At 36.8% G+C, this 26,382-nt stretch overlaps 5 protein-coding genes across 6 annotated transcripts; 2 read left to right on the top strand and 3 right to left on the bottom strand.

Moving 5' to 3' along the window:
* Window positions 1-2,103: 2,103 nt before the first annotated feature.
* On the bottom strand, window positions 2,104-3,927 carry LOC113304448 (salutaridine reductase-like). Its single transcript, XM_026553571.1, has 5 exons — window positions 3,678-3,927; window positions 3,344-3,587; window positions 3,144-3,224; window positions 2,859-3,041; window positions 2,104-2,771 (listed from the first exon to the last, which is right to left on the bottom strand). The coding sequence occupies exons 1-5, from the start codon at window positions 3,710-3,712 to the stop codon at window positions 2,394-2,396; spliced, it is 921 nt and encodes a 306-aa protein (XP_026409356.1). The 5' UTR covers window positions 3,713-3,927; the 3' UTR covers window positions 2,104-2,393.
* An 835-nt stretch (window positions 3,928-4,762) lies between these two features.
* On the bottom strand, window positions 4,763-6,428 carry LOC113304450 (salutaridine reductase-like). The gene is made up of 5 exons (XM_026553573.1): window positions 6,163-6,428; window positions 5,822-6,065; window positions 5,639-5,716; window positions 5,350-5,532; window positions 4,763-5,254 (listed from the first exon to the last, which is right to left on the bottom strand). The coding sequence occupies exons 1-5, from the start codon at window positions 6,195-6,197 to the stop codon at window positions 4,877-4,879; spliced, it is 918 nt and encodes a 305-aa protein (XP_026409358.1). The 5' UTR covers window positions 6,198-6,428; the 3' UTR covers window positions 4,763-4,876.
* A 145-nt stretch (window positions 6,429-6,573) lies between these two features.
* On the top strand, window positions 6,574-8,280 carry LOC113304451 (salutaridine reductase-like). Of its 2 annotated transcripts, none has more exons than XM_026553575.1 (4): window positions 6,574-6,721; window positions 6,816-7,062; window positions 7,307-7,489; window positions 7,565-8,280. In XM_026553575.1, the coding sequence occupies exons 1-4, from the start codon at window positions 6,693-6,695 to the stop codon at window positions 7,940-7,942; spliced, it is 837 nt and encodes a 278-aa protein (XP_026409360.1). In that variant the 5' UTR covers window positions 6,574-6,692; the 3' UTR covers window positions 7,943-8,280. The 2 variants fall into 2 exon arrangements, with proteins under 2 accessions (XP_026409360.1, XP_026409359.1); XM_026553574.1 differs by having other exon boundaries at window positions 6,576-6,721; window positions 7,304-7,489.
* Window positions 8,281-8,536: 256 nt separating this feature from the next.
* On the bottom strand, window positions 8,537-10,336 carry LOC113304449 ((+)-neomenthol dehydrogenase-like). The gene is made up of 5 exons (XM_026553572.1): window positions 10,179-10,336; window positions 9,843-10,086; window positions 9,629-9,706; window positions 9,107-9,283; window positions 8,537-9,019 (listed from the first exon to the last, which is right to left on the bottom strand). The coding sequence occupies exons 1-5, from the start codon at window positions 10,217-10,219 to the stop codon at window positions 8,639-8,641; spliced, it is 921 nt and encodes a 306-aa protein (XP_026409357.1). The 5' UTR covers window positions 10,220-10,336; the 3' UTR covers window positions 8,537-8,638.
* A 13,589-nt stretch (window positions 10,337-23,925) lies between these two features.
* On the top strand, window positions 23,926-25,259 carry LOC113305238 (salutaridine reductase-like). Its single transcript, XM_026554318.1, has 5 exons — window positions 23,926-23,954; window positions 24,048-24,282; window positions 24,387-24,461; window positions 24,542-24,736; window positions 24,882-25,259. Exons 1-5 carry the CDS (start codon window positions 23,926-23,928, stop codon window positions 25,257-25,259), a joined length of 912 nt encoding a protein of 303 aa, XP_026410103.1.
* The last annotated feature ends 1,123 nt before the right edge of the window (window positions 25,260-26,382 follow it).

Here is a 26,382-nt window from a genome sequence, read left to right as displayed (position 1 = left end):
CACCCGACTTATATAGGGGCAACATGAGACCCGCCTCGAAGGCTCCAACCGTAGTCAACAGATGAAACTCGTCAAACTGATACTTAGCAAGGAGCTCGTAAGTGATATCATCGTCAGGGGCATAGAAGCGAACCTCAAAAGCTTGAAGTTCATGTTTTTCCTTGAACATCTCAAGATCAATATGCTTGAAAGTGACCTTCTTCTTACCAACTGAAATGCGCGTATCACGGGGACAGTTTCTTCTTCGTCTGCGGAATCAGAAGTAGGACTCAATTCCGAAGCTTTCCTTTTAGAAGGAAGATTTTTACGGATCAGCTCTCGACATAGTACCCTTGGAGTACTTCCCTTTGAAAGAAACCGCGGGAGGAGGCAAAGATTTCTGCGGAGGCACTGAAGGAGGAGCCATTGAACGAAGGGGCGGAACATCCACTATTTCACGAGAGAGGAGGAGCCCGCGTACTCCTAGAGTCATCACGAGGAGGAGCCTGCGTACTCCTAGAATCTTCACGAGGACGAGAAGGGGCGCGGTTAACAGCATACCTAGATCCAGAAGGACCCTTCGGCACATCCCCTTTCTTAGTAGGCACAACCTTCGCACCGGAGGAGATGAAACCCTATGACCCCGAGGATCCGATTGCGAAGACTTGTAAGGACCTTCCCCAAGTGGAGATCTGTCAGAATCTCGACGCGGAGGGGATCTTGGCGGACTAGACGGCGGGGTTTGGTAAGGAGCCGCGGACGATCAGACATATCTACAAGGAAACACAAAAACAGTTTAGAGAAGAATACGAGGAGATCACTAAAGATCAAAAAACCCATAATTGATGGTTCATCCGGATAAACATTAAAAACCCTAAGAACTAAAAAATACTCCATCCAACTCCAGGGATAATACTTAGATACGGACTCACAGACGTTGTAACAAAGAACAGGGGCAAGCATATATGCTTCGACATGTATGTCTTCATCACAAAACCAAGAATACAGCAGCAGGAGACAAACGGGTAGATACATAGATAAATCAATGATGAACACTAATGAAAAACCCCATACCTGTATAGAAGAGGACGACAAGCACCAACCACAGTCGAAGAAAGGAGGATCGGAGATATCAAAAGATACAGGGGAACAACAATCGAGAGCGAAAGAAACAGAAAATTGAATGTTGTTATCTTCCTCACAAGAATGATGATAATAAATGACTAAAGAACAAGAATAGAAAACAAGAGGATGAACACTGACAAGAAGAGGATAAAAGTTTTTTTTCACATTCTCTTTCCTATTTATGAAGCTAGAGAAGACAATAACTGCTCCTCGTACCAAGGAGCAGTTACGGGGAAAGTTAATGCAAAGTGGGAAACGTGTAGGAACCTTTCTTCTTCAAAATTGCAAAATACGCCCAAGTCAGAAGAAGAGGGGCAAATTGTATGTACACCTTTCATCATCCACCACGTGTACAGAAAGAGACACGTGGAAGGCATGCAAAACAAGATATCAAAACATGATAGCAAGCATCTCATCAGAAGATGCCACCGGTCAGCAGATCTGACGGTCAGGGACAGAGGATCACAGAGGTATGATGGCTCAGAGGAGCACCAGATAATACCCCTTGGGTGTTATCACACCCAATCCCGAGGAAGATCCCAGATCAACGGCCGAGAGGAAGTTTGGCTGACACAGATGTGACCAGACAAAGAGACACTTGTCTGACACGAGCAGACATCCATCTACCCGCATTAAATACCAAAGAGATATACACGTGTCAATCAGCTCGTGGAAGAGGCGAGGATAACCTTCGTATTCAAGCTCAGGCCGCAGCATATGCCGAAGACCTCTGCGTAATAGGCACAAAGCACAAGAAGATAAGATTACAACGGCACCTCAGAAATGGGACCCACGTTCCAACCCTATAAATACCCCTCTCCACTAAGAAAGAGGGGTCGACCAATTCAGAGCAATTATAGGAGAATATAGGAGAGAGAAATAGGAAGAGTAAGTAATCCCCCTACTTCCGCAGACCTATGTATATTCTAAAGTCATTCGACTATCTTTGTAACCATTCAATACATAGTGAAACACCAGCCCCGTGGATGTAGGCCTTAGTGCCGAACCACGTAAATCTGTCTTATTTATATTTCAGCACCTTACATTCAGCCTTAAACTTCATATGCTTAACATTTATACTTGATTCTTGGTTTATTCCTTTATTCGAACATTATTTACGATAATACTCGACTAGACAATGACAAGCCCGAAGGCTTCGAGTCGATGAATCGACATAATTATCCCCTTTATGCATACGACGTACAATTCTAGAATTAGGATGTATGCGCATATGGTTTGTGAACACGTGGATGGCTTCGTGATTTATGTGTTCACAAACCGTTTTTAACTCAAAAGGTTGAAATCTCCATCTGGTCAAAGTAGAAACCAGAAGGGCCATCAGAAGGCAACAATGCCACCATAACCGGTGCTTTAGCTCCTTCATCCGGTGTTAAGTTACCTTGTTGGAATGCAATATCTGTTTTAACCAAACCAGGATGAACAACATTAACACGAAAAGTTGGGAACTTCCTCGCAAGAATTCGAGTGTAGGCATTGATAGCAGCTTTCGAGACTTTATACGCAGAAACTAATACAGGCCATCCATTAGTCTCCAACATCCCATCCTTAAAATCCTTTAAGAACTTCTGCATAAGCTCGTCCAGTTTCTCTACCGTTAAGCAATCAACATTTCTTAGCTCCTCTTGAATCGTCTCACTCGAGATAAACTGAGACAGTAATTAACACAATAAAGTGAATGAACAATGTGCATCTACACCAGAGAAACAACTAAGGATCTTGATGTTAGATGTTACCTTTAGTTGACCATATACGGAGGAAACATTCACAATTCTTGCTGAATTGGAGAGTTGAAGAAGTGGAAGCAGTGCTTCAGTTATTCTTATGGTTCCATAGTAATTTGTTTCTATGGATTGTTTTGCCCTCTCGTATGTCTCCTCAATGGATTCCTCCAACAACTTGGCAATCTCATCATTCTCCTGTTCAACAATACTAATAATTAATCCTTTTTTAACATCAAGGCAGTATTAGACAGTTAAGAACTCAAAAATGATAAGATCGTATACTTCATCAAGACTTACATCACCATATCGAAAGTTCATGTCTTTCATAGCCTCCTCAGTAATTTGTAGTCTTACTCCGTTGTCCCCTGCATTGTTTACCTGCTCAAAGTAATTAGGGGCACTGAATTTGACAAAGTTTTTATCTAGTTCTTACTTTCATTTACGAACTCAACTAGAACAAAAATAACGATAGATTTTTTTTTTCCTCAGTTTTTTACCAAGATGTCAAGTTTCCCGTATCGAGTTCTGATGAAACCAGCCAATGAAGTAACACTAGTTGCATCGTTTACATCAAGCTGATGAAAAATCACACCAGCAAGTCCTGACCCTTTAAGAGCTTCAACAGATCGAGTTCCCCTGGTCTCATCTCTTGCGGTTAGTATAACGGTGATACCATTAATAGCGAGCTGACGACATATCTCTAGTCCTATTCCTTTATTAGCTCCTGTAACAACCGCACACCTGAAAAAAGAATTAGATATATTTTAGCAAGATTTTGGGTTAGGATATATAGTCATTTTAGGACAACAGAATAAAGAATAAAACACTTGCCTCTTTTCTGCTGTTGTAGAGATGGTTTCTTCCATAGTTTGCAAAATCAATGTGACAAATTGCTCTGAACAGTCGGAGAGAAATAGAGAGGTTCTCGTCTGGATTTGTCCAAATTTGCAGTCCAAAACCTGCACATATCTTAAGCTAAAGGTCTGTCACTATTTCTCATTAAAGCATTGCTGGGGTCACTTATGTATGGTGCAGTACAGCAGACACCTACAGTGATCATCCAACATCCATTGCCTTCGAGAGAAACCAGACTGAATGGTCTGTAAATGTCTCATTAGGTTCTCTCACTTTACATGTAAGGTAAACATTAGCTTCTACCCCACCCACCTCTGCCACTAATGCATTGATTTAACGTGACAAGAGGAAAGAAAAGAAAAAAAAAAGTACAGAGATTTTGATTAAAGAGGATAACAAAAGAAAATGAAACTCCTTGGTGGATATCGGCTCGCTTGACTTTCCCGTGTAATAGTCTTATAATCATGTGTTTGTAGTCAGTGTCATGAGAACAAAGGTGCACTAGTCCGACAAATGAAGTTACTCAACAATGATGCTGATACCAGTATATGACAAATGCATCACTGTTCCTGGATTGTTGGGTGTTTGAGAATTCGAATATGCCCAGCAAGAAGAATGACCAAATTTCCTTGTCCAAGGCATGATGACCAAGGCTTGGATGGTACGCCGAAGGCACAGGCGCAACCAAACACTCACTGCAGTCGGTTATATGGCAAAGAAAGACGCATGACACTTGGAGCGACACAATGGGGAACAATCATTGGCATGAATTTTCTCTAGCATGAGCGTCCTAGTGAATAAAGATATGTGGTTACAACACGTGACAGTACAAATGAAGCAACTTTTTCGACCTAGTTAAGTTGAAAATCTTAGAAGTTTGCTTGGAATCCAAAATTTCAAAATGAATGTTAAAAGCAAAAACATTTGGGACCGATTTCTAAAAATGACTCCAGGAGAAGTATAAGCACTTTTACTTTTACTCATCAAACAGGCTTTTATTTAAGACGCAGTATTTCAATTATACTTGGCATTGTAGAGCAAGTACTCTCATCATATGGTGCTAAAACTCAAAAAAAATTCAAAACTAAGAAAGTATTGTTCCATATTGCAAAATTAACGAGCTAAATAGGAAAAACAGCTATTGTACATCAATTTTCATTTCAAACATTTTTAACTCAAAAGGTTGAAATCTCCATCTGGTCAAAGTAAAATCCAGAAGGGCCATCAGAAGGCAACAATGCCACCATAACTGGTGCTTTAGCACCCTCATCAGGGGTTAAATTTCCTCTATTGAGTGAAAGATCCGTTTTAACCAAACCAGGATGAACAACATTAACACGAAAAGTTGGTAATTCTCTAGCTAGAATTCGAGTGTAAGCATTCATAGCAGCTTTCGAGACTTTATATGCAGAAGCTATGACAGGCCATCCATTAGTCCTCAACGTACCTTCCTTAAAATCCTTCAAGAACTTTCGCATAAGCTCGTCTAATTTCTCATTTGTTAAGCAATGAACGTTACTTAGCTCCTCTTTAATCGTTTCACTCGAGATATACTGTGACAGTAATCTACAGTTAGCTGTTTGCAAATGAACAATGTGTTTCTACAATACACTAGAGAAACCACTGCAATTGTGATGTTAGCTGTTACCTTTAGTTGACCATATAAGGAGGAAACATTCACTATTCTTGCCGAATTAGAGAGTCGAAGAAGAGGAAGCAGTGCTTCAGTTACTCTTTTAGTTCCGTAGTAATTTGTTTCAATGCATTGTTGTGCCCTCTCGTACGTCTCCTTAACAGCTTCCTTCCACAAATTGGCAGCCTCATCTTTCTCCTGTTACAACACTAATAATCAGTCTTACATATACGAACTTACGAACTTGAAAAGGATGCATGCATAATACATATACATATACGTATACTTGACTCTGAGTACTTACATCACTATCTCGAATGTTCAAGTCTTTAACAACCTCACTGATTTGTACTGTTACTCCATTGTCCCCTGCATTATTTACCTGCTCAAAATTAAATTAGGAGCACTAAATTTGCTAGTTATTTCTTTCACTCATCAGTATAATAGAAAAAAGAAGAAGATAGGATTCATGTTTTTTTTTCCTTACCAAGATATCAACTTTTCCGTAACGGGTTTTCGTGAAATCAGCAAATGAAGTGACACTAATTGCATCATTTACATCAAGTTGATGAAAGATCACATCAGTAAGTCCCGACAGTTTAAGAGCTTCAACAGTTCTAGTTCCCTTGGTCTGATCTCTAGCAGTCAATACGACGGTGATTCCTTTGGAAGCAAGCTGGCGACATATCTCTAGTCCAATTCCTTTGTTAGCTCCTGTAACAACTGCAAACCTGAAAAAACATTTAGATACATTAACCAAGATTTAAGGTTGGGAAGCAAATATGTAGTCATTTGAGTAAACTAGAAAAAGAAGAAGATAATACTTGCCTCTTCTCTGCCAGAGCGGAGTTGGTTTTCTCCATGGATTGCAAAACAATTGCTCTGAACAGGAGAGGTATAGAGAGCAATTTATTTGGGAGAGGATAGGCTCATTGAAAAATGCATATTGATCAAGTCCAAGCTTGCCATCCAAAATAAATCTTAAGGCTCAACCTAACAAATCTCATCACCATTTCATACTAAAACATTGTGGGGGTTCTCTTTGCATAAATGCGGATAGGAACATGTGTGGTGCGGGAGAGAAGTTACGGTTTTTGGAGGTGTTATCCCAGGACCATTAGCTACTGGCAGAATGTAAAGTCAGTAATAGCATAATCAGTCGCTCTAACGTGGAACATAATTAGCCCACAAGTAAAGTCAAATTTCAACTATAACTTTTTAAACTTAGTGTAGTACTAGATGGTCACTAATGACATCACTATTCAATTCTCCCGGCTTCATATATCTTATCATCAATCTAGCATTAACAAAGAAGAAAGAAAAGACAATCTAAGAAACAGTCGATCATAACTGCAAAAATGGATTCAGATACTGGGGAAAAAACAAGGTACAGTACTTATAATGGAGAAAAAAACCAAATTATAATATTTTACATCAGAATTAGCATGAAACTGCGTGTTCTTGTATATCTGTATTTTCAGGTGCGCAGTTGTTACCGGTGGAAATAAAGGAATTGGATTTGAGATTTGTAGGCAATTAGCTGCTAGTGGGATTTCAGTTGTGTTAACGGCTAGAGATGTAACCAAGGGTTTAGAAGCCGTTGAGAAGCTCAAGCATTCATTTGGACTTTCTAATGTTGTTTTTCATCAACTTGATGTCATGAATCCTATTACTATTTCTTCTCTAGCTGAATTCATCCGAAGCCAGTTCGGAAAGCTTGATATCTTGGTAAGAAGTATCCAAACACTATAAACCATTATGGTACTCAACTGTGCTTTGATCTGAATTTCTATATAGTATTTACCTAGTTTTGAATGCTACAAAGGTAAACAATGCTGGAATTTCTGGAATTATTACTGATACTGATGGTATGATGGCACTTGGTAAATATCTATCTAATGATGTATCTTATTATTGAGATTGCAACTTGTCTGGCTACATAAGTTGATTTACTATCTCACTGTTGCAGAAGGATCAGAACAAAGGGAAACCAAATTTGAAACAAATGGTAAAAGAGACTTACGAATTAGCACAAGAATGTCTGGAAACAAATTACTATGGTGTCAAATCAGTGACTAAAGGACTTATTCCTTTACTCCAACTCTCTGATTCACCAAGAATTGTTAATGTTTCCTCCGGCGCTGGAAAGCTGAAGGTACATAAGACCCTAGAGCCAAAATTTTCATACTACCATCACAGAAAATGTATTCACTGCTTGTTTTGATTTTAGTATATCTCCGATGAAAAGGCTTTGGAAATGCTTAGTGACGGTGATGGCTTAACAGAAGAGAGAGTGGATGAGATTGTCAACATGTTTTTGATGGATTTCAAGGAAGATTCCTTAGAAACAAAAGGATGGCCTTTATATATGCCTGCGTATAAAATCTCAAAAGTATGTTTGAATGCTTATACAAGGATCTTAGCAAGGGAATTTCCTACTTTTCGCGTAAATTGTGCATGTCCTGGTTGGGTCAAGACAGATATTAATTGCAATACTGGATTTCTCACAACAAAAGAAGGTGCGGAAAAAATTGTGAATTTGGCTCTTGTACCTGACGATGGACCTTCCGGCTTGTACTTTACCAATGGAGAAGTAACACCATTTTAATGCATAATGGGTATTAGCAGCAAGAAAGATGTCATGTCTGCATATCATATAGCGCTTTCCGTAAATCTGTTTTACACCATTTAGAACTCCACAAATGCATCTTTTAGAGGGATTGCACATTAAAGTTTTACACTATAATACGGCACTTGTAGAGGCAATGGTAAATCTCTGATATGCTCGCTTCCTTGTGCAGTTTGATGAGGCTGTTCTTCTGATAATTTTTTTTTTTTTTTGGTATATTAATCATAAAATAAAATAAAATGTCATGTCTACTATCTCTACAAATTAGAGAATTAGCAGTGGTCTGGTAATAAAAGAAATAAGTTCGTCCTCGTACAGCTTGTGAGATTTGCAGTTAACCGTGAATGTTACTATGTCTACATAGCTTACCCGAAATACTATTGCAGATGTCTAAGACTCTAAGTTCTGACAAAAAAAAGAATTTCATCATAAACTAGGACTGGGCAAAAAAAGAGCAAGGTTTCCATCGCCAGTAGATTGTCCCCCACCTGATCTACCAATGTATTACTTGGATTCAAGCCATGAAAAAAGGGTTCTTCTCAGAAACCATCAACAGAGAACTCAGAACAATGCTTAGACAAGTTACCCAGAAATTTATATCATTCAAACTCAATTACGCTTGTAGCTACAACACTAGCAAATGTTAAACTAGTAAAGTTGTTGTACATTACAAATTCAAAATGACGATACCTCTTCACGAACAAAGAAGAACCCAGAAGAAGTTATGTTATCTGGTAAAAGAGCTAATCTTACAGGACTTTTAGCACCTTGTTCAACAGTCAAGACCCCACTGTTAAAGTTTATATCGGTTTTGACAAAACCAGGACAAACACAGTTTATGCGAAAAGTAGGGAATTTTTTTGCCAAAATCCTAGTGTACGCATTAACTGATGCTTTTGAGATTGTATAAGCAGAAAGTAATGTTGGCCAACCTTTTGCTTCTAAGCAACCCTCTTTAAGATCGTTTAGAAATGTATTCACCACCACATCTATTCTTTCTTCCGTTAAACAATCAGCATCGCTGAGCACTTCGAAAGCCTTTTCATTGCCAACATTCTGAAAACAAAGACCAAACTCGGTTCAATAAGCATGATTTTTTAGTCAGCACATTTGTAATTGATGGAAGTAAATTTTGTTAGGTACCTTCAGAATCCCCATGGCAGAAGAAACATTGACAATTATTCTTGAATCAGATAGCTCAAGTAAAGGAATAAAGGCTTCAGTCACCGCCTTGACGCCGTAGTAATTTGTTTTAAGACATTTTTCTGCGTCGTCATACGGTTCTGTCCATATCTGTTTCAACTTTGGGTTCTCCAAATACTGCACCAATACACACATACATCGAATTAAGAACAGCAGCATTCGGAAGTACCTACAAACTTGTTATCAAGCTTAAGCTTTGTGTAGCGTATTCAATCGATAGAAACTGACTTAATCCTGGGGATTGATCCAGATTGATAGTGATGATGCTAATAAGAAAGCAAAAGGGCTCTGAGCATTTGCACTTCTATGACTAATATATGTCAACTAAACCCTTTTGCTTCTAATTTTAACCGCGTTGCGCAAACTATACTCAAAATTTAAACATGGAGTTCAGGCATTTCAAAATTGTGCACTTAACAAATATTTACAAGATAGCAAATGAAGATTGTTCAGTAGAGTTACCTTTTCATCCTCAAGCATCAGAACCTTTAATTGATCCTTGTCTACTATTCTCACCCCACCAATGCCTGCATTATTCACCTGCACAGCAACAAAGGGTGATTTTCCATTAGGTACAGGATTATTATGCTCAACCATTATTTTGTGCAAGGATTCATAGAGATACAAAATCATATAGAAAGATGGAAATATAGTACTATATTTGAGAGATTCTTGCCAAGATATCAAGTTTTCCAAAGTGGGTTTTGATGAATTCAGCCAAGGATGAGACAGAAGTTAGATTCATAACATCTAATTGATGAAAAATCACATTTGGGAGTCCAGATTTTTTGAGATTTTCAACAGCTTCAAGACCCTTGTTTCTATCTCTAGATGTCAATACAACAAAGATCCCATTAGAGACTAATTGCCTACAAATCTCAAATCCTATTCCCTTATTGGCACCTGTAACCACTGCACACCTGAAAAGGAAAACAAAACGGGAAGTTATTTGGGCTTGATGTTCTCCCATGGAAGAACTAATCAGCATCACTTTCCAAAAGTATGAAATTACCTCTTTATTTCAGGATTCAGGAGTGTTTCTGTCATATTCATCTGTGAATCTCTTACTTGTAGTGAGCTTAATCTGAGATTTGCCAGTAGGTAAACAAGATCTGCTCTCTATTTATCATTTGTGAGACTAAAAATAAATACCAGTACATTTTAGGTCTCATCTAGTTGCTTTCAGTCAATTTGATATTACTGAAATTTCAAATTTTTGTGTTTGGATTAGGATGGTGACTTTGGAGTTTGGTCCACGAGGCCCATCATTTATCGATGTGATCCATTTTATTTTGGGTAGGATCCATTGACATGGTTATAATGACATAATCATGACATTTTAACTTCATTTTTTCTACCGAGTCTAACCGGCAATGAATTTGAAGCTAATTTTTTGATGACATGTTCCTCGTATAAAACTCTACATTTCTACCAAAATTTTAATTTCAACCGTTAATCTTCAACGGCTGATATTCAAAATGGTAGATGGTGGTCTTATACATCTCGGAATGCTCTCATTTTCGGTTGGAGTATAGAGACTTATAAGAAGAACATGTCTCCAAAAAATTAGCTTCAAATTCATTGTCGGTTGGGCTCAGTTCAATGTCAAGATTATATCATTATAACCGTGTCAACGGATCCCACCCCTTTTATTTTTGAATCAAAGTTTGAGGCATACGCGAAAATTCTAGGGATTATATTTTAGTAACCCTATCCTATAGATGCTTATAAGGAGTGTCCTCGAAAGAGTTAAGTTACTAATATACCCTTAAATCTGTAAAATTACAATATTCTTTTTGTTCTTTATATTAATATTTTTTTAAAAAATTACTTTTATATTTTCTTTAATTTTTATAATTGCTTTTTCTATTTTTTAGTTTTCTTTATTTACGAAACCTAAGTTTTTGTAAAACATACCTAAATCCGGCTAATAATTTGTTAGACGAACCTTGGGTGTTCTTCGTTATAACTTGTCATCCTATTGTAGGTTTCATGAAAACATACCCATGTTCAGTTGACAAGTTAGTACTCGAACTTAGGATTGACAGATTCAAGTGAAAAATAGAACAACCGAACTTAGCATTATATTTTTTCATAAAGTGAAGTTCGACTAACATTTTCGTGTTTAATTATCAACCGGACTGTTCATCGGCAACTTCAGAATGAAGAACAATGAGAAATTCAACTGATAGTTTGTTTCAATTGTCAGCCGAACTTCACTATGTAGCTATCATAAGATCCTGGTTTTTTCGATTTAATCAGAATTTATCAATCAAATAAGACTTGGGTTTGTAGGAAATACTTTCTATTATCTTTTTCTTTGCTATGAGAGAAGAAAGAAAAAAAGAAAAAATAGTTAGAAAAAAGATTTAAACAAAAAAGTTTTTAAAAAAAAGTTAATTTTTTTTAAATGTTAAAAAAAATTTTGAAATTTTTTAAAAGTTTTAAGAAAATTAAAAATTCCAAAATAATTAATTAACTAATCATTAATATTGGAGACTAATCACTAAGGATAGTATTTCCATTATGAAAAATAGGTGGATAAGAGCAACTGCAGTGGTGCGATCAAAACCAAAGATCAAAGATCAAAAAAAAGATCAAATTTTGGGTTTAGTCCGTGTTGTCACGTAACGGTGGCGATTAAAATTTGGTCGCGCGTAATTTAAAGATCCGCCCCAAAAAAATTTCATCGGGCGTATCTCAAATGTCCGCCCAATCAATCACCAGGCGGACTTTAAGTTTACGCCTGTCAACAGGCGTACTTTAAGTTTACGCCTCATTTTTTTTTTTTAATTTGAATTTTCATCGGGCGTAATTTAAATCTCCGCCCGTTAACAAGCGTATTTTAAATTTACGCCCAGCAACAAGCGTACTTTAAATTTACGCCCGACTATATTAGGATTTGGTATTTGGTCGCGACCAAATATGGTCTGGAATTTGATCTTTGGCTGGAATTTGATCTTTACTCCGTCCCACTGCGTCACGATCTCATCCCAAATTTTTGGTTATACTCGCCCACTGTGGATGCTCTAAGGGACTATACACATGACCTAGTTTTGTCTTGTTTTGTACACCTAAAATTTTCGGGTATGCCCCAAATAAGGATTCTTATTTTACTGCAGTCTCATAGAAAGTTCGTAGATCAAACCAAAGCTGAAAACATTAGTAAAAGTAGTATATCCTAGAGAGAAGGAAGGAAATACCATCAAGGATGGAAGGAATGGTGTTTAAATCCACGATAACTTCAAAATTTTCATGTGTTTTTGAATGACAGCTAAAATCTTTCTGGCTACCATAAATGACAAAAAATTTTCCAAATTATGATCCAAAACTACAGTGTAATCTAGAATTTATCATGTCGTTTTTTCTTTCTTTGTTATCAATCTTTTTGTTCTTTCAATCAGTACAAAAAAGAACTTATTGATCAAAAAAGTGAGAGTGTAAAAGACTTATACTACCCAAAAAATAAAAAAAAAAGAAGCAAAAAGCAAACAAAAAGAAGCAAAGATAACAATCTTTATTATGGGGGTCAAAGTACACCTTATTCGATTTTTTTGTAACATCCAACGCCAAGACTCAAAATCCTTGATAGCTAAAGACTAATTGTATTTTTCATAAACTCTTTGCCTTCACTTTTACCAAGTTTTTCTTTCTTTGTTGCCGGATTTTCTTTCTTTATTTGTTGTCACTTTGTATTTCACCAGTAGAACTAGATTGACGTTAACTCCAAGTTTTTCTGCAGTTCACTCTTTGCCTTCACTTTTACCAAGTTTTTCTGAACTAATTTACAATACCAATAATCAATAGAGAGCATCGTCACTAAACACAACTTTCAACTACAACTATTTTAAACTTTTGTGTATATATATTATGTACTAGTACCTGAAAAAGCGGGGGTCTAACAACCACACCCAATATTTCGCTTAGCAATCTGTATGGACGAACTCCAATATAATTCCAAGAGAATCAACTAGACAGTCAAACTCAATCAATGGAAATATATCCAAGAGTTGTATCTTTGTTTCACAATGTAATCAGCAAATCAAATAGATAGAAATCCGCGATTCTGATTATTATGTGAAACAACTTGAACGGTACCAAAGACCAATTTTCAAGTGTCAATCAATTTATACCAACAACCAAAGGTTGGATTATCTAATTGATTGAACTACGCACAACCTGTGATATTTCAATTATATAAACAAATATAATGTGAAAAAGAAATAACACAGACACCAGAAATTTTGTTAACGAGGAAACCGCAAATGCAGAAAAACCCCGGGACCTAGTCCATTTGAATACCACATTGTATTAAGGCGCTATAGACATTAGTCTACTCCAAGTTAACTTCGGACTGGAATGTAGTTGAGCCCTAACCAATCTCACACTGATCAAGGTACAGTCGCGTTCCTTACTCCTCTAAATCCCAGCAAGACTCTACGCACTTGACTCCCTTAGCTGATCTCACCCACAACTAAGAGTTGCTACGACCCAAAGTCGAAGAATTGATAAACCAATCTGTCTCACACAGAAAAGTCTATTGTATAGATAAATCTGTCTCCCACAACAATACCTAGAAGTTTTTTTCTGTCTTTTGATAAATCAAGGTGAACAAGAACCAATTGATATACCCGACTTATATTCCTGAAGAACATCTTAGAAATATCAATCACCTCACAATAATCCTAATCGTATGGTAGCGAAACAAGATATTGTGGAATCACAAACGATGAGACGAAGATGTTTGTGACTATTTTTTATCTTGCCTATCGGAGAATAAATCTCGAGCAAATCATAGAGAAGATAATACTCAATATGATAGAAGATAGTAAGATCAGAACACGCAACTACAGAGAAAATAGTTGGGCCTGGATTCACAATCCCAATAAAGTCTTCAAGTCGTTAACCTATAGGGTTTCGTGAAAAACCTAAGGTTAAAGGAGAATCGACTCTAGTCGCAACTAGTATCACACAGGAGGTGTGGGGATTAGGTTTCCTAGTTGCTAGAGTTCTCCTTTATATAGTCTTCAAATCAGGGTTTGCAAATTAATGTTACATTGGTAACAAAGCTTTCAATATTCACCGTTAGATGAAAACCTGATTAGGCTCAAGCTAATATCTTTCAACCGTTAGATCGAACTTAGATTGTTACACACAAATGAAAAGTGACTTAATTTTAGATATAGGTAACCGTACCTAAATGTGTACACCTTGTTAGCTCAACAATAATTAACCGAGTTAGCCATATGAACACTTTCATAACAACCATATTCATCTTAACCATAACTAGTTAAAATGACTCAATTGAAACTAGTTCTAGAGTTGTTCAATGTTTTATATTCTCATAAAATTATACAAGACACAATTGAAGCAAAATCGATTTTGATTCACGCGAATCAACTCATGAACACTATAGCCGCGGTTTGCAAAAGATTTCATTTATTATTATGTAAATGTATTATTTCAGGAACAAACCGATTTTAGAACATAACCTACTCAAGTATGCAAACGAGTATGCGTATATAAGTAGCCGGACTTGGACTGTGTTCGCCAGTATGAAACGGGTACGCATAATGTCGTACACTTCCAAGCTTCAGTTGAATTCAGTACGCGTACAGGTACGCATACCATAGTACCCGGCTTCAACTAACTTCGCCAGTACGCGTACAGGTACAAATACTCTAGCTCTCGGACTTTAGTTGACCTCGCCAGTACACATACGGGTATGCATACTACATTCCGGTCTTGGATCAACACATATGCAAGTACGCATACGATGATGTTTGTGACTACTTTTTATCTTTCCTATCGGAGAATAAATCTCGAACAAATCTTAGAGAAGATAATACTTAATACGATAGAAAACAGCAAGATCAGAACATGCAACTACAGAGAAAATAGTTGGGTCTGGATTCACAATCCCAATGAAGTCTTCAAGTAACCTATAGGGTTTCGTTAAAAACCTAAGTTTAAAGGAGAATCGACTCTAGTCCAACTAGTATCACACAGGAGGTGTGGGGATTAGGTTTCCCAGTTGCTAAAGTTCTCCTTTATATAGTCTTCAAATCAGGGTTTGCAATTAATGTTACCTTGGTAAAAAAGCATTCAATATTCACCGTTAGATGAAAACATGATTAGACTCAGGATAATATCTTTAAATCGTTAGATCGAACTTATCTTGTTACACACAAATTAAAAGTGACTTCATTTAGATATGGGTAATTGTACCTAAACGTGTACACCTTGTTGGATCAACAATAGTTAACCGAATTTAGCCATATGAACACTTTCACATCAACCATATTCATCTTAACCATAACTAGTTCAAATGACTCAATTGAAACTAGTTCTAGAGTTTTTCATTTGTTTATATTCTCATAGAAGTATACAAGACACAATTGAAGAAAAATCAATTTTGATTCTCTCGAATCAATTCATGAACACTATAACCACGGTTTGCAAAAGATTGCATTCCTTATTACATAAATGTATTAGTTCATGAACAAACCGATTTTAGAACATAACCTACTCAAGTATGCAAACGGGTACGCATACCTAAGTAGCCGGACTTAGACTGTGTTCGCCAGTATGCAAACGGGTACGCATATTGTCGTACACTTCCAAGCTTCAGTTGAATTCAGTACGCGTACAGGTACGCATACCATAGTACCCGGCTTCAACTAACTTCGCCAGTACGCGTACAGGTACGCATACTCTAGCTCTCGGACTTTAGTTGACCTCACCAGTACACATACGGGTATGCATACTACATTCCGGTCTTGGATCAACACATATGAAAGTACGCATACTGTGCTCATAATCCAATTATGGTTAAGTGTTCTAAACTCTGATTTCAATCATTGAAATTTTCTCGGAAGACGACAATAGCTGCTTCACAAAAACTATTAGCTTTAAAACAATTTTCAATGATCAAATGATCAATACGAAACATTCCAAGTCTACATCAAATGACTGTCTCACACAAATCATGTAAGATGTTACCAGGGGATTTTTAGATGATCATCTTTTGACTTTTGTCAAGAATATAAGATGAACTTGGTTAAAGAGAAAGCTTATCAACACATATTTCGAGAAATATGTAAGTGAGTTAAACTCATCTCGAAATATCAAATGTCTATAATCGAAGTCTATATAACAATATGATTTTTGTCTAAAATATGAGACAGAGTAGATAGACTTTTGAGTGATAGATGAGTTCAAGTCTCCACATACCTTTTGTTGATGAAGTTCCAAAATCTGTCCTTAGTAGTTCTTCGTCTTTAATCGATGAACGCCGTGAAGTCTAATGCTCAACTACACTTTCTACCCTAATCCGATACTTAGGTATAAGTAGACTGATTATAATTTTGATTGTTGTTGTAGTAATGAGGTTCAAACTCTCGGACTTGTGAAGATTAAATTTAAAGATTTAATAAAATTATATACAAAAATATTAATAAAGTGGGCGAGAGGTAACCAAGACACTAGATTCCACTATTACACATGAATGATATCAAATATTTCATAACTCTAATTATCCTTTATTTCTTAATCCACAAATAATCAAACATATTCTCAAAAATTAATTGTATCCCTTAAGCATAGATTATCTAACAAAAGCATAACCTGTCTAATTGAATCACAACTAATGAAGAAAATTATGTAAACTTTTAAGAACTCTGCAAAAGCAGTGATTGAGTGAATTATAATTAAATATTAGAGAAAATGAAATAGTTACCCATTGTTCATGTGTGAATAGCTTCATCTATTGCCTTGGTTACGAGAGAATTAGCCGCTCATCATGTTGGAAACACGCTCAAAAGTTGATTTCATTTATGCTCAAAGGGTTACAAATGATGAATAAGGGAGAATTATAATAAAAATCGGGTTTGCAATGCTTATAACTATTGCAAAAGCCGTTACAAAGAGCCGTTACTGTACTGTTGCGTTTTTTAAGTCTGTCTCTAATCTGCGACCAACAGTATGAGTCGCTGACATTGTTTAAAAATGACGGTTGTGGCGAGTCTGTTCTTCGTGTTCTTCAGTGTTCTTCAATGGCAGCAGCAGCAGGTGGTCTCTCTGCAAATTCGATTTTCTTGACTCTGTGGTGCTCTAAACTTCTCCCAATCTCTACGTCCCCTTTCTATATGATCCCCTCACCCTATATATACTCGACAGCAGCAAAATATCACGCCATAACTCTCACAAATTTTCATTAAACTCGGCAGTGAAGAAAAATATTCTAGGAATATTTTCTTCCCTGTTTTAGCTTCTCACGTGATTCTACAGCTGCAAAATCTCCTCATTTATCTTCTTCACGGTCCAGAGTGTTGCTAGAGTCATCATACACGAGCAGAACACGCATAAATCTTCCAAAACCCGTGAACTACTCTTCTCATGCACGGGCTGCCCTGATTCCTTGTCACGGATTTTCCAGCCAAATTTGATCGAAACAAATACCCATACCAGCTCTTTTATGACATATCACAACTACCCATGAAGTTTCAGCCCTTTAGTCCACCTAGAACATCTTCAAATTTCGATCGAAACATTCTCAGAGAGCTGCCACATTTTTCCCGCTAATTTTTAAGTTTCAAATGAAGAAGATGGTGTCCCCCTAACCAGATGTGGGGTGCGAATAGCAGCTGCCTTTTTGGGGGTGCCCCTTAGCCAAATCTGGTCTCCGTATAGCAAGTGTCCTCCGGGGGTGTTCCGAGTGATTTTTCGAGTCGATTTTCCAACAATATTTATTTTCCAAAAATACCTAAAAATACACAAAACACCATAATAAGGACGAAAACGAGTACCAACAATACGAAACATTGAGGAAAAATTAGACACATAAATGCGTGTATCAAATACCCCTAAACTTATTATTTGCTAGTCCTCGAGCAAAACTAATAAAAAATAAATAAAACCGAGTTAATCTCGGGAGGGTTTACCAGAGGTGTGCCCACAAAACCATTACTCCAGACCCTAGCTATCTATGCAGAACCTTGGAAGGCACTAAAGAATCTCCTTGGTTGGCATACTTATTGACTACAGGAGGAAGTACCCTGATGCGAAATTCCAATTGTTGTACACGAGTTTGCACTCAAGCATACTAAAATTCATATAAAGTGACAGAGCTCTACTCAGATAGTTTCTGGACATCATAAACCGGAGTCAACCAATCACATGGATAGATTAAGAAGATGGATGTAGAGAAAAATGTGGATGATGTTGACTAAGGTGAACCTATCCTAATGGACTGAGATACTGGTCTGGACTAGTATCAACACACTGGCATATACAAGGGAACCAGTGGTTGATAAACCTAACTCTAGGTCAACACAACTGGCATATACAAGGGCACCAGTGGTCGACTTTATTGAATTTATTCCGGTTGGTCTGTGGTCTGGTTCAATTTTTTTTTTTATCTCAGTCACTTTATTTCACCCTAGCAATGGTAAAAAGAAAAATAAAAAGAAGTGATCAGGATTCTTTCGATGTTTCCATCACGAGGATATGGCGAAACTACCATGTTTTTTTTTCTAACACCTGAGCTCTGTGCTTTTATGAATAGACTCTTTAGATGTTTCCATCTAATCAGATTGGTTCCTCAAATCCTACAACCAAAATGCTTCCATCCACTTAGATTAGTTAGTGCCAACCTTAATAAGCATAAATTTCTAGTCTCTGGAGCTTATTTATTGCAACTAAGAACTTTCTCCCATACCCCCAAACTTAAATCTAACATTGTCCTCAATGTTCTAAAGATGAAATTAAAAGCATGAACAAGGAGAAACTGTTACCAATGAAGCAAAAGAGATAAGGAAAGATATTACCGTGTCGCATGAATATTGGGTTACCTCCCAAGAAGTGCTAAGTTTAAAGTCTTCAGCCAGACTAAGCAAGGATTAGTCACCACGTAGAATCATATAGTAGTAGCCGGAATAACTGTGGGTCATCTGGATCAAAAAGTGTTACCCACAAGAAGAGGAAACTGCAACAGACCAAGAAGATACCGAACATACCCTTGCTTAAGACAACTACATCTAGTTGTGGTTCAGGTTCAGGCTCTATAAAAGGGTCTAAATAAAAGGTTTTCATCGGTTGGATTTCCTCAAAGCTAAGATCCGGTTCAGGTATTAGAGTCTGGAAAAACTCAACTAAGAACTTAGAAGCACATAACAACAACCTGAATAATTGGGGATCCTCTAAGTCAATTAGATTTGACTCACAAAGTTGACCATAATAATGGTCATTCTTAAGAAAATGTGTCGACCCTAATATCCTAAAGTAATTAGGTTTAGTCTCAAAACTTAATATCCGACACATCTGAAAATCATATGTTCCCACAATTGGAAGAAAAGTTTTTGGTGGGAAAACAAAGTCAATCTTGGTATCATAGCCTGGGTTAACCACATCAACCAGAGGATGGGTTTCTAACAACTGAGCTTCTCTATGGACATCATTAGGTTCGGGAAAACATGTATGAAGATAATCTTGTAATATGGTTGAGGCATAAATGTCAAGTCCTACACGAGGGAACTTTCTAAGAGTTAAAGCACATGGAGAATGATAATCACCCCCAAACTTAGAGTTTTCTGTGTCTCTAGAAAGACTAGTCACAACTTCCCTAATTTCTAGGTCATCAGATTCCTGGAAATGGTCAATTGATTCTTCTAAGTCAGGTTCATCCTCACTCATCTCTACGAGTTCATCTTCTTCGTCTAAGACTATTGTTTCTAAATCGCTAGACTCTAAAACATTATTCTCAGAATAAACTCGTTCCTCTAAATCATTATCGGCTTTGTAAACAGGAAATACTACATCGTCTAAAACGAGGGTATCTCTAGTCAAATCCTCGTCCTTTTGAATAGGTGAATAATTATTAAAATTATTTGGATTTGAACTAGAAATAATATTATCATTGTAAAGCTCAATTGGAGTAACCATTTCCTGATCACTATTCCTACATAAGTATGATTCTCCATCAACACTATCCTCATCATAATAACATGAAAAAGATCGAACCTCATCAAAACAAGTAGTGCTACCAATTCTAACCTTTGTTATCTTGATTATGTAAATAACTATCTTCATTCTCAAGGGTATTATTGGATACACTATATTGGCAATTCAAGTAATTTCGAGCAATTCTTTCGTTCGTCTCAGCTATCCGCTTGAGGTTGTCTTCTAAAGAAGGTTCACTCATTATTGTAGTTCTTTCATCTATAATTATACTATTCATCTCAGCTAACTTACGCGTCGACTCAGCTAACTTCCTGAGGGACTCTTCTAAAGGAGGAATAGGAACAGAGGGATCATAAAAAGGACTACTTTTCAATAGTTTGATTGTATCCTCTAGAGACGAAGAACTAGTACTATAATCTTCTTGCTCGTAAGACTGATGCATGTGTGGATAGTAATTGGGCTCACCAGGGTATGACCCATATCCTTCCAAAGGATGGTGTTCCCAACCACTATTCCCAACATGGTCACAGAAAGGATGATGTCCATATTCAAATTCAGGTCGATAATCATTGTATTGGCTTCTATCATACCAGTTCGACATTCTTAATTGCAAGGGAATTCTACATAATCACAAACAAGGCTGACTCGACCAAATCAAACCTATAAAATCTAGCAAACAACAAGCATGATGGCTCCACTTAGATTGTTTACAGACCAGCTTCTAATCCTTCGAAAGGGAATTCGTTACAATTTAAGCAAACCCCTCTGGAATCAATCCGAGTCAAAGTAAGTTGAATTGAGGCGAGGGAAGCTCAGTGGAGCTTTGATACCCAAGGCCTCACCGCTATCACAAGGCGGCGCAGTCACGCATTCAACTCACAGAAACCATCATGAACTTCGAAGTATGCTAAAAGAGTAACCAATATTTTTCGAACGACTTTCCTACTAAGCTCGTTACCCTATAGGTCTCGTTCTAGTCAAAATTTTAAGCTTAGGTTCGCGTTTGGTTTCGTTTTCCTAAAGCGGGCAAGAAGGAAACGGTAATGAAATCCGAGTCCTTATCTTAATTTGGCCAGGCCTTGCCCTTTACTACGAAATTAAAACAATCGTATTCAAATCCTCAGCATATATTCACCTTAAGGCATACAATAAACCGCTGACAGGGGATTCACAGATGTTTCGAAAGCTTACCTCCCGTACCAGACGGGTGCAGAACCGCTGAAGTCGACTCGGGCCACGACTCCTATGTCATGTGCGAACCCGAGGGGCCGAGACGATATTGTAATTGTCGTCCTTCCCTGCAAACAATTTTATATTTAATGTACCATTCCTTAGGGTTTAAAAAAAATAAAATAATTTTCCAAGTCCAAAGTCCAAATAAAGTGCAAAAGAAAAGAAAAAAAAATTAATAATAATAATTACAAAAAATGGAAGGTCTCTAAAAATAAATAAATAAATTCTCTCTCTCTTTTTTTTTTTAATTTTTTCTTTCGCTCTTTTGTTTTTTTGCTTTGTCTTTTTCCTTCTCTTTTAGCTTTAAGCTTTGATTCCAAGTCTTTAGTATCCAACTTCAAACCTGTAATACAAAGACACACCCAAAGAAACGTAAAAAGAACAAATGAAATAAAAAAAAACCTAAAAATTCCACCTAAGCACAAATCCGCGTCGGCGGCACCAAAATGATTATAATTTTGATTGTTGTTGTAGTAATGAGGTTCAAACTCTCGGACTTGTGAAGATTAAATTTAAAGATTTAATAAAATTATATAAAAAAATATTAACAAAGTGGGCGAGAGGTAACCAAGACACTAGATTTCACTATTACACATGAATGATGTCAAATATTTCATAACTCTAATTATCCTTTATTTCTTAATCCACAAATAATCAAACATATTCTCAAAAATTAATTGTATCCCTTAAGCATAGATTATCTAACCAAAGCATAACCTATCTAATTGAATCACAACTAATGAAGAAAATTATGTAAACTTTTAAGAACTCTGAAAAGCAGTGATTGAGTGAATTATAATTAAATATTAGAGAAAATGAAATAGTTACCCATTATTCATGTGTGAATAGCTTCATCCATTGCCTTGGTTACGAGAGAATTAGCCGCTCATCATGTTGGAAACACGCTCAAAAGTTGATTTCATTTATGCTCAAAGGGTTACAAATGAATAAGGGAGAATTATAATAAAAATCGGGTTTGCAATGCTTATAACTATTGCAAAAGCCGTTACAAAGAGCCGTTACTGTACTGTTGCGTTTTTTAATTCTGTGTCTAATCTGCGACCAATAGTATGAGTCGCTGACACTGTTTAAAAACGACGGTTGTGGCGAGTCTGTTCTTCGTGTTCTTCAGTGTTCTTCAATGGCAGCAGCAGCAGCAGGTGATCTCTCTGCAAATTCGATTTTCTTGACTCTGTGGTGCTCTAAACTTCTCCCAATCTCCTCTCTCCTTCTCTATGATCCCCTCACCCTATATATACTCAACACAGCAAAATATCACGCCATAACTCTCACAAATTTTCATTAAACTCGGCAGTGAAGAAAAATATTCTAGGAATATTTTCTTCCCTGTTTTAGCTTCTCACGTGTTTCTACAGCTGCAAAATCTCCTCATTTATCTTCTTCACGGTCCAGAGTGTTGCTAGAGTCATCATACACGAGCAGAACACGCATAAATCTTCCAAAACCCGTGAACTATTCTTCTCATGCACGGGCTTCCCTGATTCCTTGTCACGGATTTTCCAGCCAAATTTGATCGAAACAAATACCCATACCAGCTCTTTTATGACATATGACAACTACCCATGAAGTTTCAGCCCTTTAGTTCACCTAGAACATCTTCAAATTTCGATCGAAACATTCTCAGAGAGCTGCCACATTTTTCCCGCTAATTTTTAAGTTTCAAATGAAGAAGATGGTGTCCCCCTAACCAGATGTGGGGTGCGAATAGCAACTGCCTTTTTGGGGGTGCCCCTTAGCCAAATCTGGTCTCCGTATAGCAAGTGTCCTCCGGGGGTGTTCCGAGGAATGTAGTCAATATCGGCCGATATATCGGGGATATTTCGGATATCGGCCCAGAACGATACGATAAGAAGGATATCGGGGATACGATATTCGCCCGATAATATCGGCCGTATCGGTCGATACGAAATTTTCCTACATTTCCTGATATGAGACGGTATTGGTCGTTTTCTATAAAGTTTAAGGGTAATTTTGGCGAAGAAAGTCTTCCAGGTGGTAGTAGAGGTGCATGTAGCTCTCGAAGCAAGTCTACTAAAGTTACTCTTTTGTTTTTTTGATAAAATTGATGTTATCTATTATATCTTATCCGAAAATGTGTAGATAAATGTTTAATATAAAATTATAGTCTCTAAATTTAGAATCGATATTTCAACGATAATATCCCCGATATAAAATCGTACCAGTGTATCGGTCCCGGCCGAGATGAACCGATATCCGATATTAACTACATTGGTTCCGAGTGATTTTTCAAGCCGATTTTTCCAACAATATTTATTTTCCAAAAATACCTAAAAATACACAAAACACCATAATAAATGCGTCTATCATAGACTAGAAATCAAGATTTATAGTTTTGGCAACTAAACTTGAAAACAAGCTTGAGGTAACAACGCTTATGAGTTCGACCGAGCAGTGCTCTAACAATACTTAGGGTGGTCACTAATGACATCACTCCCTAATTTCCAGGCTCTCTATATATACATACCTTAGCATCTAAGAAACAGACCGATCAAAAGAAAAAAAATCTAAGAAACAAAATTGCAGAAATGAATTCCGATATCCAAAAAACAATCAGGTATTTCCGTAAAGGAATCAGTGTAATCATAACATTTAAATTAGTATGAAACTATGTGTTCTTATCAATATAAATTTCTATCTGTATTTTCAGGTGTGCAGTTGTTACGGGTAGAAATAAGGGAATTGGATTTGAGATTTGTAAACAATTAGCTTCAGTTGTGTTAACAACTAAAGATGTAACTAGGGGATTAGAAGCTGTTGAAAATCTCAAAATTTCTTTTGGAATTACTAATGTTGTTTTTCATGAACTAGATGTCATGAATCCAATTACTATTTTTTCTCTTGCTGATTTCGTACAAAACCATTACGGAAAGCTTGATATCTTGGTAAAAAAGAAAATCCGATCACTGTAAATCATTACAGCAAAGACAGCAATAATTTTTGCTTTAATGTAAATTTCTATTAAAATTCTATTTTTGAAAACTTAAAGGTGAATAATGATGGAATTTCTGGAATTATTACTGATTCTGCTGGTTTTATGGTAATGGTGCAAGCTCTTGGTGAGGTAAACTTTTATATATCTTATTATAGATATCACAACATGTCTGGCTACATAAAATGAGTACTATCTCACTGTTCCAGAAGGACAAGAACAAAGAGAAACCAAATTTGAAACAAATGGTGCAACAGACTTATGAATCAGCGGTAGAATGCCTACAAACAAATTATTTCGGTGTCAAATCAGTGACTAAAACACTTATTCCATTACTTCAACTCTGTGATTCAGTAAGAATTGTTAATGTCTCCTCCAGAGGAGGAAAGTTGAAGGGACTTATTACAGTCCATGCTTTTACATTTTGTTAGCATCTTGTCGACCTATACGCTTAAGACCATAGAGCTAATATTGTACTACATAGTACATATCCTCTGAAAAGGTTCCGACCGCCGGCTCACTAAATGTGTTCATTGTTTGCTTTTCTTTTAGCATATCTCGAACAAAAAGGTTTTGCAAATGCTTAGTGACGGTGATGGCTTAACAAAAGATAAAGTGGATGAAAGTATGAACATATTTTTTCATGATTTAAAGGAAGATTCGTTAGTAACAAAAGGACGTCCTTCATATATACCTGCATATAAAATCTCAAAAGTATGTTTGAATTCTTATACAAGGATTTTAGCAAGGGAATTTCCTACTTTTCGCATAAATTGCGTATGTCCTAGTCGGGTCAAGACAGATATTAACTACAATACTGGATTTCTCACAACTGCAGAAGGTGCAGAAACAATTGTAAACTTAGCTTTTGTACTTGACGATGGACCTTCCGGTTTGTACTTTACCAATGGAGAAGTAACACCGTTTTGATGCATAATGCATATTAGATGCAATAAAAATGTCATATTTACGTGTTAAACGGGGCTTTAAGTGAATATCGGCTTTACATCAATTTACACTGTACAATTGGGATCTTATAGTGAATATGCAACAATAAATCTCTGTAATATTCCTAAATAGTCCTTTAGGGTAGGCTGGGGATCTTGGTAGTCTAAGATCAGCAATCAAAACATCTTTGTTTTCTTATCACTCACCTTTTTGTGTAGTTTGGTGAGGCTGCTCTTTTGCCTGGGTGATACATCTTAAAAGATCCCCATGGAGCCTCTTTGTACTTCCTTAGCTATTTATAAAAACAGTCGTTGTATTGATTACTTTTTACTTTGTATATTTGGTAAAGAATTCTTGTTGCAAATATATAATGTGTTATATTAAATGATAATGTCTTAGACATAAACAAAGATACATCTGAGCATTTATAAGACATGACCAGGTGGGGATAACAGAAGCTAAACAGAACTATATCTTACTATAAAAGTAACAGATGGAAAAGAGAAAACATAGTGATATATAGTCTCTTATATACCCCCCAAGGTGATGCCTATCGTTTTGTGAAGTGAAGGTTTTCGTGCAGTCCAGAGAACACAGAATATGTCAAACCCTTGGTGAGAATATCTGCTAACTGTGGTGCACAAGACCAGTTTCAAGAAGATCTTCGAGATAGTGGTAGTCAACTTCAATGTGTTTGGTGAAAGCATGGAAAATGGGATTTGCATCCAGACCTCTAGCACCATTGTTATCGCAATAGATGGTAAATTGAGTAGAAAGAGACAAATGAAGTTCAGATAGTAGAGCTGAGAGTCACATAACTTCGTATGCCAACAATAAGAGAGCCTTGCATTCAGCTTTTGTGTTATACTTAGACACAGTTGGTTGTGTCTTTAAAATCCATGAAATGAGAGATTATCCAAGAAAAATACAATAGCCGGCTGTGGACTTTCTAGTATCAAGACAACCTGCCCAATCAGAATCAGAGTATCTAGATAAAGTAGTAATATCCCCTGGAGTGAGTTTGATGTCTGATCCAAGAAAATACTTGATGTAACGGAAAAGTCTCTTGACAATTATAATGCATGAAGTAGTGGGGGCATGCATG

The sequence above is a fragment of the Papaver somniferum genome, chromosome 8 (assembly GCF_003573695.1).
Source record: "Papaver somniferum cultivar HN1 chromosome 8, ASM357369v1, whole genome shotgun sequence".
Lineage (NCBI taxonomy): Eukaryota > Viridiplantae > Streptophyta > Magnoliopsida > Ranunculales > Papaveraceae > Papaver > Papaver somniferum.
The sequence above is the reverse complement of the archived record's forward strand: the minus strand, read 5'-3'. Positions and strand labels throughout refer to the sequence as shown.

Bases quoted from the DNA above. Each gene is read 5' to 3' on its own strand.
- LOC113304448 (XM_026553571.1), bottom strand. From the start codon at position 3,712: ATGGAAGAAACCATCTCTACAACAGCAGAAAAGAG. The intron at 3,588-3,677 runs GCAAGTGTTTTA...TTCTTTTTTCAG, and splicing joins TCTACAACAGCAGAAAAGAG to GTGTGCGGTTGTTACAGGAG. The intron at 3,225-3,343 runs GTAAAAAACTGA...TACTTTGAGCAG, and splicing joins ACGGGAAACTTGACATCTTG to GTAAACAATGCAGGGGACAA.
- LOC113304450 (XM_026553573.1), bottom strand. From the start codon at position 6,197: ATGGAGAAAACCAACTCCGCTCTGGCAGAGAAGAG. The intron at 6,066-6,162 runs GCAAGTATTATC...ATGTTTTTTCAG, and splicing joins TCCGCTCTGGCAGAGAAGAG to GTTTGCAGTTGTTACAGGAG. The intron at 5,255-5,349 runs GTAACAGCTAAC...TTACTGTCACAG, and splicing joins CCTTATATGGTCAACTAAAG to TATATCTCGAGTGAAACGAT.
- LOC113304451 (XM_026553574.1), top strand. From the start codon at position 6,693: ATGGATTCAGATACTGGGGAAAAAACAAG. The intron at 6,722-6,815 runs GTACAGTACTTA...CTGTATTTTCAG, and splicing joins GATACTGGGGAAAAAACAAG to GTGCGCAGTTGTTACCGGTG. The intron at 7,490-7,564 runs GTACATAAGACC...TTTTGATTTTAG, and splicing joins CCGGCGCTGGAAAGCTGAAG to TATATCTCCGATGAAAAGGC.
- LOC113304449 (XM_026553572.1), bottom strand. From the start codon at position 10,219: ATGAATATGACAGAAACACTCCTGAATCCTGAAATAAAGAG. The intron at 10,087-10,178 runs GTAATTTCATAC...TTTCCTTTTCAG, and splicing joins CTGAATCCTGAAATAAAGAG to GTGTGCAGTGGTTACAGGTG. The intron at 9,020-9,106 runs GTACCTAACAAA...CTTTGTTTTCAG, and splicing joins CTGCCATGGGGATTCTGAAG to AATGTTGGCAATGAAAAGGC.
- LOC113305238 (XM_026554318.1), top strand. From the start codon at position 23,926: ATGAATTCCGATATCCAAAAAACAATCAG. The intron at 23,955-24,047 runs GTATTTCCGTAA...CTGTATTTTCAG, and splicing joins GATATCCAAAAAACAATCAG to GTGTGCAGTTGTTACGGGTA. The intron at 24,283-24,386 runs GTAAAAAAGAAA...GAAAACTTAAAG, and splicing joins ACGGAAAGCTTGATATCTTG to GTGAATAATGATGGAATTTC.